The sequence below is a fragment of the Phyllostomus hastatus genome, unplaced genomic scaffold (genome assembly GCF_019186645.2).
Source record: "Phyllostomus hastatus isolate PE091 unplaced genomic scaffold, TTU_PhHast_1.1 phas_contig_551, whole genome shotgun sequence".
Lineage (NCBI taxonomy): Eukaryota > Metazoa > Chordata > Mammalia > Chiroptera > Phyllostomidae > Phyllostomus > Phyllostomus hastatus.
The window spans coordinates 11,032,746-11,048,242 of NW_025333909.1; the positions used below are offsets into that span (position 1 = coordinate 11,032,746).

General features: G+C 37.9%; 1 protein-coding gene across 1 annotated transcript; it reads left to right on the forward strand.

Annotated features, from left to right (window-relative positions):
- Positions 1-306: 306 nt before the first annotated feature.
- Positions 307-741, forward strand: LOC123824377 (ubiquitin-conjugating enzyme E2-17 kDa-like). The gene has a single exon (XM_045847522.1). The coding sequence runs from the start codon at positions 319-321 to the stop codon at positions 739-741; it is 423 nt and encodes a 140-aa protein (XP_045703478.1). The 5' UTR covers positions 307-318.
- The last annotated feature ends 14,756 nt before the right edge of the window (positions 742-15,497 follow it).

The window sequence follows — 15,497 nt, forward strand, 5'->3', positions numbered from 1 at the left end:
GATGGAGGTGCCAGGAACCAGCAGGACACAGGTGAGCAGGAGCCCCTCAGGTCCAGCCGAGTCCCCAACTCTGCCTTCCTCCCCCCTCCTCCCCACTGGCCCTGCCCCCTGACAGCCCCTCACACCCCACAGCCTGGCTCCAGCCTTCTTACCCACCCATCGACCTGGGGGGTGGCTGCCCCTCTAACCCCGGCCCCGTAAGCCACGCCCACCCTAACCCATGGGCCCCCCTGACCCGTGGTTCCCCCTTGTCTCTATCAGGATGCCCGGACACGGCCCGTTCCCGTGGACACGTCCACGGCTGTAAAGCGCCTGCAGATGGAACTTATGGACATCACTATGGACCCCCCTCCCATGTGCTCTGCAGGGCCGATGGACGATGACATGTTTACATGGAGGGGGGCCATCATGGGTCCCCCCAACAGCCCCTATGAGGGAGGTACCTTCTCACTCAGTATACAGTTCCCATATGATTACCCCTTTCACCCTCCATGGATTTACTTCACCACCCAGATATACCACCCCAATATCGACAGAAGAGGACATATCCATGTAGACATTCTTAAGTCCCAGTGGTCGCCGGCACTGACGATATCCAAACTATTGTTGTCCATCAGCTCCATGCTCTGCAACCCCAACCTCAATTACACCTTAGTTCCATCCATTGCCAGAATGTACTTAAATGACAGGAACAAATATAACACTATGGCACAAGCTTGGACAAGAAAATATGCCATGTGAATGAAAAGTAAATGATAAACTATCACCTTAATAAAACACCTGGCTGTTGAAGCAGTGGTCTTTTGACTGCTTTCTGGGAGGCGTGGTTTCCCCATCTTTGTGGGCACACGGTGAACACCTGCCACATCAGGGTGTGTGGAGGGCGTGGGGAGGCAGGGGGTGGGGCCAGGTTGGGGGATGGGGAGGGATGGGGGTTGCACACCTGCCACATGAGGGTGTGTGGAGGGCGTGGGGAGGCAGGGGGTGGGGCCAGGTTGGGGGATGGGGAGGTGTGGGGGTTGCACACCTGCCACATCAGGGTGTGTGGAGGGGGTAGAGGAAGGCACAGGGGTGGGGCCAGGTTGGGGGATGCCTGAGTGGGAGGGGAGAGGCCAGTTCTCATGAGCATTTCACTGAAGGCCGTCTTTCCTGCTTCAGGATGGGGAAGCAAGCACAAGGGGGTGGTGGGCTTAGGATGAGTCCTTTAGAACTGACAACGGGGAGCAAAAACTGGATGAAGGTTGGAAACCTCATGAGGCATCTATTTTATTCTGAAGAACCTGTGTCTTCAGGTGTGTTGCTTTGGCCGGGATGAAGAGTAACCCATACCCTCTACTTTGAGGCCTACATTGAACTGGACAAACATTAAGTGGATGAGGAGTAACAGAAACAATGTGTTTTTGTCCCAGAATTGTCCACCCCCCACCCTTCCATGCCCACCTTTTGTGCAGAACCGCTCCCAACGGTCTTAGTGGCTGGAGCTCTTTGGCTGTAAAGGGAAAATTAGTTTCCTGAAAAGACTTGTGTGTAATGAAAAAACTCCAATTTTCCCTTTAGAACTTGTACGGTCACGAGTGTCCAATCAGTGTGACGTGCACATTACCATCATCAGTACCTTTAAACACACTTTACAAACTACTCTTTTTAAGGAGTTGAGAGTATAATTGTAAGTAAAAAACATAAAAATTTTGGGTGCTTAAGATTTTTTAAGTATTTATCAAAATAACTGTAATATACAGATAATTTTTGTCACTACACCAAAGATACTAACTATAAATATAAAATTTCCTTTCACCTGTACATACAGGCACCACTGCCAAATAGGAATGTTCTATGTTTGTACTATTCAGTGCACTAGCCACTGGCCAATGAAGCTACCAATGTGTGACCAGGCTTGAAGATTTTTTATTTTTTCCACTTTAATTAACTTTTAATTAAAATATTAAAGTTCATTGATTCCATTGACATAGCATGTATTGTCAGTGTTTACAATATAAGAAAATTAGAGCTTAAGGTAAGACTTATGTATGTTTCATTTTATGGTAATTCAGAGAGTCAATGACATCAGTGATGATGAATCAGAGGGGGAAGCATTTACCAAGAGACATACCAGGACTGAACTGACAGTTTGAAAAAACTGAGTGTGGAATAAAGACAGTAGTAGAGTCCTTAAAAGGTTAAGTGACACTTTAGCTATTGTTCAAACAACTGAGGATTTTGATCACAGGGGAATCTTTTGTCTTTTATCTTTCTCCGCCCACTATGACTGATTTGATTTTTTGCGATCAAAAGCAATGTGGCAAAAGCACAGGTGTTTGAAGCAAAAACCTGTGTTCTAACCCAGGCTCCTCAGTAACTACTTGTGTGAGATCCTAGACAAACTACTTAACCCCTATGAGCCTTAGTTTCTTCAACTACTAAATGAGAATATTATCTATGACAGACACTTCCTAGAATTTTAAATATAACATGATATATGAAAAACACCTAACCTGTACCATTGAATATACAAGTATATTCAACAATGGCAGTTGTCTTAATTATTTCTCTTCATTTTACTTACCCTTTTCAGATAACCTTGTGCTGGGCTGTCAGCAAGTCTGTATTTCTGATCTCTCCAGGTTTTCTGGGGAGAAGGCAAGGACAATGAGAATTTGTGAATTAAATTGATTTGGGAGTTCACAAAAGGGTGCACTAACAAGGATGAGACAGAAAGTATTGTCACCCCTCCATCTTTTTTTTTAGGAAGACACAAACTTCAGAGTTCAAGGAAACCCACTTGAAAGCTTCTTAAGAATGCAGATTTTGCCCTGGCTGGTGTGGCTCAGTGGACTGAGTGCCAGCCTATGAACCAAAGGATCACTGGTTCGATTCCCAGTCAGGGCACATGCCTGGGTTATGGGCCAGGTTCCCAGCTGAAGGCATGTGAGAGTCAGACAACTGATGTTTCTCTCCCTCTCTTTATCTCTCCCTTCCCCTCTCTTGAAAAATAAATAAATGAAATCTTAAAAAAAAAAGAATGCAGACTTCCATGTATACCTCTAGAAGAGCTCAGGAACCTGCATTTAGAATCATCAATAATGCTTTATAAGCAAGTTGAAAATGAGTGCACCTTGAGAGACTGTAGATCTCCCTGCCTGGCTTATTAAGTTATTATTAGTTTAAAAATGGGGTGAGGATCTGTATTAATGAAGATCACCAATATTTAATGCATTTTGACTTAGTGAACTGTGTACCTCTTCTTTAACTTATGTTCTTTACATAAAAATATTTTGATTAATTTACCAGCAATACTCAAACCCATCTTGATTACAGACATGGCTTAAGTACTTTACATCTTTACAAATTGCATGAAAGGCAGGAATAAATTGGGTCCTTGGATTCATCAAATGATGAGCGCAATTAATGTTTAAATGATTGTGCAAGAATTTCTGAGTAAGCTCTTGAAAAGAATTTGGTTTTCCACTTAAACTATCTATTTGAATTCTCTTTACCCATTACCACTATAGAAAGTAGCATTCTTTTGTTTTGTTTTGTTTTACTAAATCTGTGAACATGTGCTTGATTGTGTTTGGGAGTCCTTGAACAAGATTGGTTTAAGAACTGAGACTGGGGATTGCATTACATTTTCATAAAGTTTATAGATTCTTTGGATGGTGAACCACAACAAACTAACCTTGGGGGGGTGGAAGGCAGAGCTCTTTGCAGCCTACAGTTAGAAAGTGGGTGCAGCTGTCCTACAGGGAGTGGCAGCAGGAGCAGGCAGCATGGGGCCACTTAATTATGGCAAGCCAGGGCAGGGTTAGTTCGGTTTCCTGGGATTCCTGTGGATTTGCTGAAGGGGATAATGTCCCAGGCTCCTCAGCTTAGGGGTTGTCCCTACTTCTCTGGTTCCTAGCTGGGATGTGGGAGCCTGATGAGACAGGTGGTCGAGTTAAATGACAGATTGTTTTAATAAAGAATATAATTTTTAAAAGATTTTATTTATTTATTTTCAGACAGAAGGGAAGGGCGGGAGAAAGAGAGGGAGAGAAGCATCAGTGTGTGGTTGACTCTCGCATGCCCCCTACTGGGGACCTGGCCCATAACCCAGGCATGTGCCCTGACTGGGAATCGAACCGGTGACCCTTTGCTTAGCAGGCCAGTGCTCACTCCAGTGAGCCACACCAGCCAGAGCTAAAAATATATAATTTTTATAATTTACCAAAATACCTCATTTAAATTATTTTTGCAGATATATTGACTTTTCAAGAACAATTATGTATGTATGTGTGTGTGGAAAGATATGTGTGTGTAGGCATATATACATCTTTCCTCTTATTATTGGTCATGGATCTGTATTTTTTAATTTATTTTATATATCACTAGTATGAATAATAAGACCTGTCATTTTTAATTGAAGCATCTACATAAGCATTTTATTTTGATTTCTGCCTCATTTTCAGAGCATGAAAATAGAATAATTATCACATTCACACTAATTACAGTTTATCCTCTTATTTCAATTGTTCTAATTTATAGGTTGCAAAAGTATTAGAGTTTTACATTTACTGAGTTTCAAACTTTTCCTTCCTCTGGTTTAGAAAAATATGAAGTGGGCCAATAACTGAGCTCTGTTCCACCTACATCAAATCAGCAAATTACCTTCTGCTTCTGATTCTATCATGAAAGCAAATTAAAAGTATGTGGCAGTATTTCTTAAAGTTAATTAACACTAACCGTTATACTATTCAAGAAAGGCATAACAGTGTAATCACATAAACAAAATTCCTTTCGTACAAATACTGCTTCAGTGAAATACTTATTTGGAGCCTAGAATTTCATTAAATAAAAAGATAAAAAAATAAACAAAAATTCTATGATGAGTCAACTGTTAAACATACAAAATAAGGTAGTCTTTATTTGCTTTAAACTTAAATAATCCTAAAAAATGAGAGCCCTGAAGAGAAATATATGAAGTATATTGCTTATTATCTTTTTTACAAGTATCATTTGCTTCTTAAGCATTCACTGGAAAAATATGTAGAAAAGATTGTTTAATTGGAAATGTGGTGCTTATACAAATTAGTAACATAAAAGTTTTAAGTGAACATAAAGGGACTTAAATAGATAATTTAATATATTAGTTATTGTTTTATCGTTTTAATTTCTATGTTGACATACAATATTATCTGAGTTTCAGATGTACAACATCGTGATTCAGCATTTCTATACTTCACAAAGTCTAGTAACCATCTGTTACCATACATAGTTATTATAATGTATCAACTCTATTCCCTATGCTGTACTTTACACCCCCATGACTTATAACTGGAAGTTTGTCTTTCTTGATCTCCTTCCTCTTTATCTGTTTTATCTTGATAACCCCCTGTTTTATCTTCATTTGTAGATTTTGACAGTTATTGGGGGTTTGGCAGTTTCTAATTAGTAAACTATACATTCATAACATTCTCATTACCTATGAAAGCAGTATTTAGGAATTTATATTCAGATTTATAATATATTTATGCAGCTTAAACTTCACAAGGAAATATAATTCACAATGTACCTCAGTTATAAACTTGCAAAAGGTCTATTATTTGATAGTAAAATGTAATTTAGTGTACGTATTTTGATATAGTATGTAAATTACTTTGAGCTTAGAGAAATACATTCTCACAGACATTGATGAACAATAATTAAAACTACTATTTTAAAGACAGCATCTTCAATAATAGTTTCTGGGGGCAGCTGCTGTGCATATATTGACTCTTCCAGGATATTTTCTGTCATTCATATGTATCCACATATCCCTTACATCCACTTCATGTTAATCTTACTTAAGATTCAAATGATATTCTTAATTAGAGACATTGGACAAAATCTGTATTTATCGAAGGAAAAAAATCACATCTTATTTTGGAGAGATTATCAGCAGTATAGTATAAAGCAAAAAGGAATTCAGGCTTAAGTCTCACTTAATCAAAAACTGTAATCAACCAGAATTTGAGCTTTAAAAGTAACTGAGATTTTATTGATTTATAAATATTATTCTTATCTGGATTTCCCAAATAACTGAACTGAAGAAACATGCAATGATCAGTATTATTTTACTATACTGATTTTCCAAATAAGTTTAATGTTTAAGAATTTTTACAGTATAACGCTAAGCAAACTTAAATACTTGAGTTGTCAGACACATTATAAAACTTTTTAGATCACCCAATTTTTATTTCAAATTTAGTTAAACCAAAAACACCAGAAAATATCAGAGAAAATCAAACTACTAAGGATGAACCCCATCAACAAACACAGAAAGTAATTTTATTATGAGTTAGTGCCAAATTCTCTCTGCCTACCAAAAATAATCATTGCATAACTGATGAATACCAAATACAATGATAAGTGAAGGGACAAGAAAAGATAAAAGACTTTGAAAGAATTGGGCAGAGAAGTACACATTTCTGTAAGACCAGAAATGCAATATACTTATTCCTTCACACACTGCTGAAGTTTTGAAATGTTTAGACATTGAAACAAATACTCTCATCAATTTCGTCTTTTAAAATTACATTATTCAAGAATGTACAAATTTGTCCCAAGATAAAACTGTAATGAAAAGTTATCTTCTCTTAGTTGGTAGACATTCAACCAGTAATTGATGAACTAGGAGGATTTCTTTCAATAATTTATTAGGACTTAAAGCTTCATATCTTTGAAGAAATTGTGACAGAAATTGGTTTTGTTTGGTTAGATGACCCTCTAAATAACACCATGAGACTATGCTATTGAGGAAAAGCTTTCTCTTTTCCTTTCTTTTCAAGATTTTATTTACTTATATTTAGAGAGGGGAAGAGGGAGAGAAGAAAGGGAGAGAAACATCAATGTGTGGTTGCCTCTTGTGTGCCCCCTACTGGGGACCTGGCCTGCAACCCAGGTTGTGCCCTGGCTAGGAATCGAACCAGTGACCCTTTCGTTCACAGGCTGGCACTCAGTCCACTAAGCCACACCAACCAGGGCTCTCTTTTCTTTTTATTTGTTTCTTTTGATCTCCCCCCTCCATTTTTGATATCTCGTTTTGAAGCAAAACTAACCTATAAGGAAGTATTAAAATATCAAATTATATTAGAACAATACATATCCATTTGTTATTCATCACAATATAAGAAACTGTACATTTTTCCAGTAACATATTGAATTACATTTTTTGAGTTTGAAATGGAAAACATTCTTTGTTTTTTTAGCAAGTAAATGTCCTATCAAAAATTTAAATTTGACATAAAAGTAGGAGTTGATGGAGAGAAGTATATTTATTCATGATTGCTCTATAAAACATAAATATGCACGTGTGTTTTAGTGATACTAATATATCAGGAACTTGACTAGAGGCTTGCACTAAAAACTGGAATGCCATACTAATTTCATTTAACTTTAAGGAAATGTCATTTATTTTGTATTGAAGCACAGGATGAAATCAAAGAAGCCTTGCGGGGCAAATTCCTCTATTACTGACCCTACAGGTACCCTGAAACTGTTATCCTAGAAAAGAAGCGTAGTTTCAACACCAAAGTAATACTCGATTGTCTATTCCAATTCCTGAGAGATTACTTATGTACATATGGCAATAAATAAGTAAACTTCACAGATAACAAACTTTAATGTGGGCCTCCGAATGATCTGCTTCCTGGTACTCAAATAATAGTGTAACCCACTCTTGAGTATAGGTGGGACCTGTGACTTGCTTCTCACCAAAAGAATACAGCAGAAGTGATGGGCTGTTGCTCTCCAAATTACTTTCTGTTCTATAAATACACCGTCTTCCTAGCAGGCTTGTACCCTCTCCGCATCTGAGTGCAGTTTCCAGTCAATGGCCAGCCAGTAGGAGAGCAGGGCTCTCTGTCCTAAAAAAGTGAGCAAATGAATTCTGACAATCTGACTGAGTTAGAAAAGTGGGTTTTCCCCATCCAGGCCTGCAGCTCCAAACTCAGCCCAGCTGAGACCTTGACTGCATTCCCATGAGACCCTAAGGAGGGGGAACGGTAAACCCCACCCACAGAAATCATGATTCCTGACCCACAGAAATCATGAGCTAATAAATGTTTGTTACTGCTAGTTGCTACATCTAGGTGGTAGTTTGTTCTGAATCAATATAAAATGATTGTAAATAGTTAATAAAACAAATCAAAATTTCAATGCTGCTGGCTTCTGGCTGCTGGCTACTGAGCAACTTCATACTGTTTTATGCAAAGAGTAAAACATTTTACCAATTTCCTAAAATACTAGCAGACTCGCTGGGATTTTATTAACTTGCTAAAATAGCATTTATAGATTTCAGTCCAATGATGATTTGCACAAATATCTACACTACATGACCATAAATAAATGTCACAAATTACTCCTTACCAAACTCTTCTGCTACAACGTACCTTCTATTTAGCATCTTATGTAATATATAGAAGAAAGATTGAGTAATGTCTTTTCATAAAAAAGTGTAAGCTTCACTAAGATAGCAGAATATGCTGTACTTTTCTATATTCTGATATATTCTTCTCTATTAGCTCCAGCTTTAGCAGCTTATTTGTGAAATATAGCCCATGCTTTTAGAAATATCTCTGATTCTTATTAAAGAGAAAATAAATCTCCATGCATCATTACTTTAATTTTTAAAGACAGTGCTCAATAGGGATGTTATTTTAAAAGTAAAGATGTTTACATTACTCCAGGATCATCCTTTCCTTCACGCCATCTGCTCATTGTAACTAGCATAAATGAAAATCCAGAAGTACTGCCAGACTTTCTGAATGTAGCATGCTGGAGTGTCCTTCTAAAATCATTCTTCTACTGGGAAATGCATGCCATAGAAACAACTTTTTTTTCTTTTCCTACTTAAGGCCAAAGTCTTACAAAAGAAAAACACTGAAAACAGAAAAATCAGAAGTTCTTATACTTTCTCAAAACATTAGGAACCCTTAAGAATGCTACTATACCATCATTCTCCAAAACCCAATTTCCAGAACTTTTTGCTAAGGTATGTTTGTGTGTGTGCATATTTTCCTATTGCATTATGGAGTGTGTTTCTAAGATAGCAAACAGATTTTAATCTTCATCACTGCATTCTCCTTCCTTTCTCCTAAATGTCCTTCTTTATTATCAAAATGATGCATTTATTTCAATGTTTGGGAATGCAAGAACATCAAACTGAATGTCATTCCTCTATTCACTCCACATTCATTCTCAGTATAGATGAGCATGTAGTGAAACTCCTTTATCAAGTGCAGGTGGCATATACATGATTGGTTCCAAGCAGGCCCTGAAGGCCCAAGATACATGAAGAAGTCTTTGTCTTTAGACTTGTCATGGCTGTATCATGAAACAAATGAGAAGAAAAAGTAGAACTGGGATATTAAAATCATTAAAGTAGTAGGACATTAAGAGGCAAGTGTTTGAAGGTTGAGTAGAAGCAGAGTAAGGTTTCTAGGTATATACTGCACGAAAGAATAAGGCTGAAGGATTTCTGGAGATAAGTTTGAAGCTATTAATAACCAGGTGGGAAGTAGCATATAAGTAATTCTGGGAAGTGAATTAGAGGGCATTTAATAGCTCGAGATTCTTTGGGAAAAGAGCAGCTCTTAGATGTTGCAAGAAAAAAAAATGACTCAGTCATCACAATAGACTTTCACCTGGGAAGCTTTTGTTTTTGCTGCTGTTGAGGAACCAGAGAACAGCTGGGCCACTGTGTACAAACACTGAATCAAACTGCATACAGAGTGCTTCTGAGATCAATCCAGGACTTTATGAGACTGCAAATTTCAAAAAATAAGTGTAGCCTGCCTATTTTGCCCATTCCTCCTTATTCTTTTGCCTAAATTCAGGAGAGCTGGGCAGTTGGGGTGGGTTAACCTGGTTAGTTTCTGAAAAAGGAAAACTGAGGTTCTTTAAGTGCCCGTAACATCTGCAACACCACTTGCCCAAACCCAAATGAGGAGGATGGAAGGTGTGAAGTCTGTGCCAAAGATGTGAGATTCATCTATTACATTTCTGAACTCAACTCACTGGATGTCTGACTTAAAAATTATTGCCTTAGTAAAGTCTAAAGTAATTCAATTTTGGGTCCTCTAGAATATTCACCAAATGCTAATATAGCAAAAGAGTAAAATGAAAACTATAACCTCTAGCCAAAAGTTTGGACAGTATACGAAGGTATAGAGAGGCAGCTAATTCTGCATATTGAATCAGTCATCATTTTATCTTTGAGTGCTAAGTACCTAGTAGGAGCTTACAGAATACTGACTAAATCATTCAGTTTTTGAAGTTGCAGTTACAGAATTAAACAAGGAAAGACTCAGTTGTCCTTCTATGTGCTCTACTTTCAGGAGTACAATCTTTCCAAACTTGTCATTCCTTCCCTTTGCCCCAACTTCTAGATGAGAAGGCACAGAATGCAACATGGGAGCCCACATTCTAATGATTAGTTTGAGTCATCATGCCCTCTTTGGCAGAATCCCCATAACTCCTTGTAACTGGAACATCTACATTCTAATTTGAGATGGGCAGTGCAATTGCCTCAATTAACCTTTACTAATTTAAAGTATGGATGTGCTCTAAACAGAACAGTGTCTCTTTATACAAAGCAGACATCCTTCATTAAACTGAAGTACATTTAGGTTAAACTTGCTAATACAGCTCTTAAGTATGACTAAGAAGGCTCTCAAGTTTTCTCTTTGGAAATTCCATGTGTGAAAGCAAAAGAAATTCCCTCTCAACCACCTCTGCTTGCAGCTTGCCCATAGTAAATATCCCGTCAACTTCAGAAGGGTTTATTTTGTCACAAGTTATTACAGATGGTTACATCACAGCATTTGCTAGAAGAAATGTGTGGTTTTGAATCCGATGACGTCTTAGGCACTTGGGCCACCTAGAGGGCATGAACCAGAGCCTTTCCATTTGTGCTTTGACTAGAGAGGCCCTACGCCCAACCTTTTGGCATCTCTGGGCCACACTGGAAGGAGAGTTATCTTGGGCCATACATCAAATACATCATGACACGTAATCATACACACAAAAAAAACCTCATAATGTTTTAAGTAAATTTAGAATTTTGTGTTGGGTCGCATGCATAGCCATTCTGAGTCACATTCAGCCTACAGGCCACAAGTTGGACATCCCTGCACCTACATGAAATTCAGAAGGATGACTAAGTCTAGATTTAGTGGTTGTATAAGAAAAATATGCTTTGTGAGATTTATATTAGGACAGAAGGCTGAGATGCACTTACTTAAAAGCTGGCACATTTTGATCCTAAGGAGCTCTGAATGGTATAAAATGTTGGCAGCAGTTTTATAATCTTCAGCATGAACTCATGGCCTAAAAGAATTCTCTGACATGGTTTTTTCTTTCAGCCTTCTCTAGCCCAGCTATCAATTTAGTGTGGGAGGATCATGGCAATAGGTCATCAATTAACCTCACAAAAGTACAGATAATGGTCATGTGGCTCTGCTTTCAATAACGTACAGTTCATTTCTCTGAAAAGTTGGAAAACCAAACGCCAAGTTTTCATTATTTTTATTCTTTCTTCAAAGGCACAACTTACCTAAACTGGAAGATTGACCAAAAAAAGCAGAAAAGGACTGGATATTTTTTTGTATTGCATATAGTATGCCAAATACTTTGTTTTCAATCACCCTGCTAGCTTTTCTGAGTTGGCCATTATGTTAACTTTATATTGCTCTTTAACACACTAATATGTGATAGCCTTAAACAAGACCCATTTATTAGCTCGCAGTTCAGTAGCCATAATGTCAGACACAACATTTCTGGGCTTTCTGCTCAGGATCTCACAACAGTGAAATAAAGATGTGGGAAAACTGGATAAAACATCTAGAAAAGAATCTTTTTCTGGGCTTTATTCAGCTTTGGGGCAGAATGTAGTTCCTCGCAGTTGTAGGACTTATGTCCCCATTTGCTTGCTGGCTATCACTGGAGTGGCTGTCGGTTCCTAGAGGCTCCTCTCAGGTCCCTGTGTGTGGCTCTTCCACCTGCAAAGTGATCATTTAATGGGATTTCCTTTAGAGGTTACCACTGCCTTCTTTTCCCTGGATGCCTTGCAAATTCTTTCTTTGTAATGAATTTTTGGAAGTTTTAATACAGTGTGCCTTGGAGAGTCCTTTGTGGATGGAGGTAATTAGGTGCTCTGTGTGTTTTTTGTATTTGAGGATCTAGCTCTTTCCATAGGTTTGGGAAGTTCTCATTAACTATTTGTTTGAACAGGCTCACTGTTCCCGTCTCCTTCTTTTATACCCATTATGCTTTTTAAAAAAAATTTATTGAATGTATTGGAGTCATACCTGTAATAAAATTGTATAGTTTCAGGGGTACAATTCTACAATGTATCATCTGTATATTGTATTGAGTGTTCACCGCCTGAACTTAAGTCTCTGTCACCCTTCAGCCCACCTTTACCCTGTTCTACTTCCCCCATTATTCTTCTATTGATCTTCATGATGGAGTCAGAAAATTCTCGTAGACTTCTTTCACTTTTTGTTACTCTCTGATCTCTCTCTTCTCTAATTCTTTTCTCCATTGACTCAGCTCTATTTCTTAAGCTTGCTAGTTCATTATCTCTTTATTTTGACTTCTTCACCTGCAAAATTCATTTGGTTATTTTTTTAAGTTTTAATCTCTAGTAGAGTTCTAATTTTGTTTGTTAATTGTATGTGTTATTTCACGAAACTACTTATCTGTGTTTTCTTGTATGTTGAGTTTTTTCAGAACTGCATTGTTTGTCTGTCATTTAAATCACATAGTTTTATGTCTTTAAGTTTACTGTCTGGAGAATTTTCATTTTCTTTCTAACCTGTTTCATCAGCTTGGTTATTTATGGTATTTAATGGATTCCTTCTCTGTTCAGGAATCTATGAGTGACACTTCTCTAGTAGTTTGATAAAAAGAAGTCTTTCTTTTGCTTTCCAGTAGGTGGCGCTGAAACACAAGGGTTTTTTGTTTTTGTTTTTGTTTTGTTTTGTTTAGTTTCTCTTGCAGTACTCTGGCTTCTCAGGTTTCTGTGGAGTGATGGAAAATGTCCTGTGTTTCTGGATAAATGTGCCTCTCCTCTTTAACCTGGTCGCCTTAGTGTCAGAGCACACCCCTATGAAGGAATGTGGTAGGTGACGGGATTCAAAGTCCATAAAGTTCCAGCACTGTCCCTTGCGACCAGACACTGCTGGCAGTGCAGCTGTAATGGGTGGGCATAGGCTGGGCTGGCAAAGGCCTACTGGTGGCTTTGTGGCTTTGTCGTCCCAGTAGTGGCAACTGGCAGAGCTCAGGGACCTCGCCTCTGTATCTCCACCTATCTTTTGAATAAGCCTTACCACGTGTCTGCCATTCAGGGAAGAAAAGGCTTCTATGTCTCCAGTTCTCACGTTTGCAATGTGCTCTGCAACCCAACACTCACTGCTACAGCTTCTTCACGAGGAGGGGGGTGGTGGTGCCCACTGGGACATCTGGACATCTGGGAGAGTGAGGGGAGAGGGCTGGGCTCCAAGGTGGCTGCATTTTCCTACCTGAAGATGGTGACCCTCAGACAACAACATCAGCACCTCTGTGTTCGTTCTCTGCCCACATCCTTAGGTTTAGCTGCAGCGTGCACTGCCCAGTCCTGTAGGAAGCTCACTGTATCTCTCTGATCCTCCTGAATGGAGGGAGTGTGCAGCAGACTGATTCCTCCCTTCTTCCCACAGTGAGCTCGGGGCTGCATCCTTGGCATTTGTCTCAGCTCTCCTATCTTTCCTCCTCCCTGACTGGCTCCCACTTGCCCACCTTGAGATTTTAACAGCATGGATCTCTCAGATGTGTTTGTATGTTGAGCAGGGAATCCTTTGTTGAATTATAGTTGTTCAAATTGTTGAAACTTCAAGGGAACAGACTGGAAGACCTTTCACACCTCCATTTCTCTGATGCCCTCAGTACATTTTCAAGAACTAATAATTTCTTTAAGTCCTAACTTCCTCCACACAATATGTTGGGAGATCTATGCTTCATAAAAAAATGTGGTCCATAGTTTTAACATACCATAATAAATACCATTATTAAGATGAAATTTAATTAAACCAGAATATTAAAACAGTAAATGTTCTGCTCTTTATTATTCTGAACAAGCGTGGAGGTCCAAAGAATTCCTAACTCAAATGAGAAGTGTAAATACATACTTACAGTTTATATTTTTGTGAAGTTTATTTTAAATATTTCAGAATGGTTGCATACACATGAAAGCATACTCAGCACAGTTTAGAGCAATTCTGCATTTGTATTTGTTTAGTCTTGCAAAACAGTTCTCAGCCTTGATTAGCATCACGTGGAAAACTTTCTAAGCTCTGAATATTAGACATTACTTGAACAAGTAAAAATTGCTGGGGCTCAAGTTTCAGTATTTTTTAACTCACCAGGTGATACCAATGTGTAATCAAGTTTGAGAACCAGTATTATAAAGGATCCTTGCCCCATAGAGTAGAATCGCATTATACAGTTTATGGCCACCTCAGTCATGTCAGTAGCTAAGTAATCCTAATCATACCAAATCCCTGACCAATAGTCATTTATTTCATAGGCTCCTTGATGGTTTTATGTGCTGGTATATAATTAATAATCTGGCAGATTTATAAAACCCAGTCATAATAACACAGTTTGATACTGGATACCCACATCAAAATTTGGGAAAGTACCTTACTAACCTTCTTAAGGAAAGAGTGCTACCCCTTTCTCTAGGCATGCTAAAAAGTATTAGGATAAAAGGAGTTATTTCATTTCTATTCTAAAACACTTTCAGTGATCTTTCATCAATCAGTAGACCATCTATATCTGAATCTCCAAGTATGTTTCTTAAATTTGAAGATGTTTTTTAGAGTTACTGAATTTAGAATCTGTGGAGATAGCCCAAAGAGCTCTATTTTTAATAATCTCCCAGATAATTCTTATTTACACTGAAGCATAAGGCTTACTTTATAATTCGCAGCAATACCAAAGCAATGAATAGGAAATAGGAAAATTCAAATCCCCTAAAATCTGATCTAACAAAAATCATACCAAATTAGCCATTTGAGAAGGCCTAACAGAAATGTTTAAAAGATTAACTTCAAGGATAATAGTGTCATTGGAATTGGCCTTTTTCCTAGAAATTTAAGTGGGAAAGTACCTAGCTAATAAAAATACAGTCCTTGCAGATTTTTATTTTTATCAGTAAGAATCATGCAACACTATTTCTAAAGAAGCAGATAAAAATGATATAGAGGCATTGTTTTTTTGAAAACTTTTTTTCACTGGAAAAATTTGAAGAAGTAAATTATATAATTTGCAGTAGGGTTGAAAGGACTATGTATCTTTTCCTACTAATTAAGTACATATTCAATAGGATTGCATGACATTTTAAAAAGAACATTTCAAAGAAAATTAACTTTTTTCTTTAAGATATAGCTTGAATATTTTAGAAAAATAATGCATTTTCACTGTAAAAATCGAAATGCCAA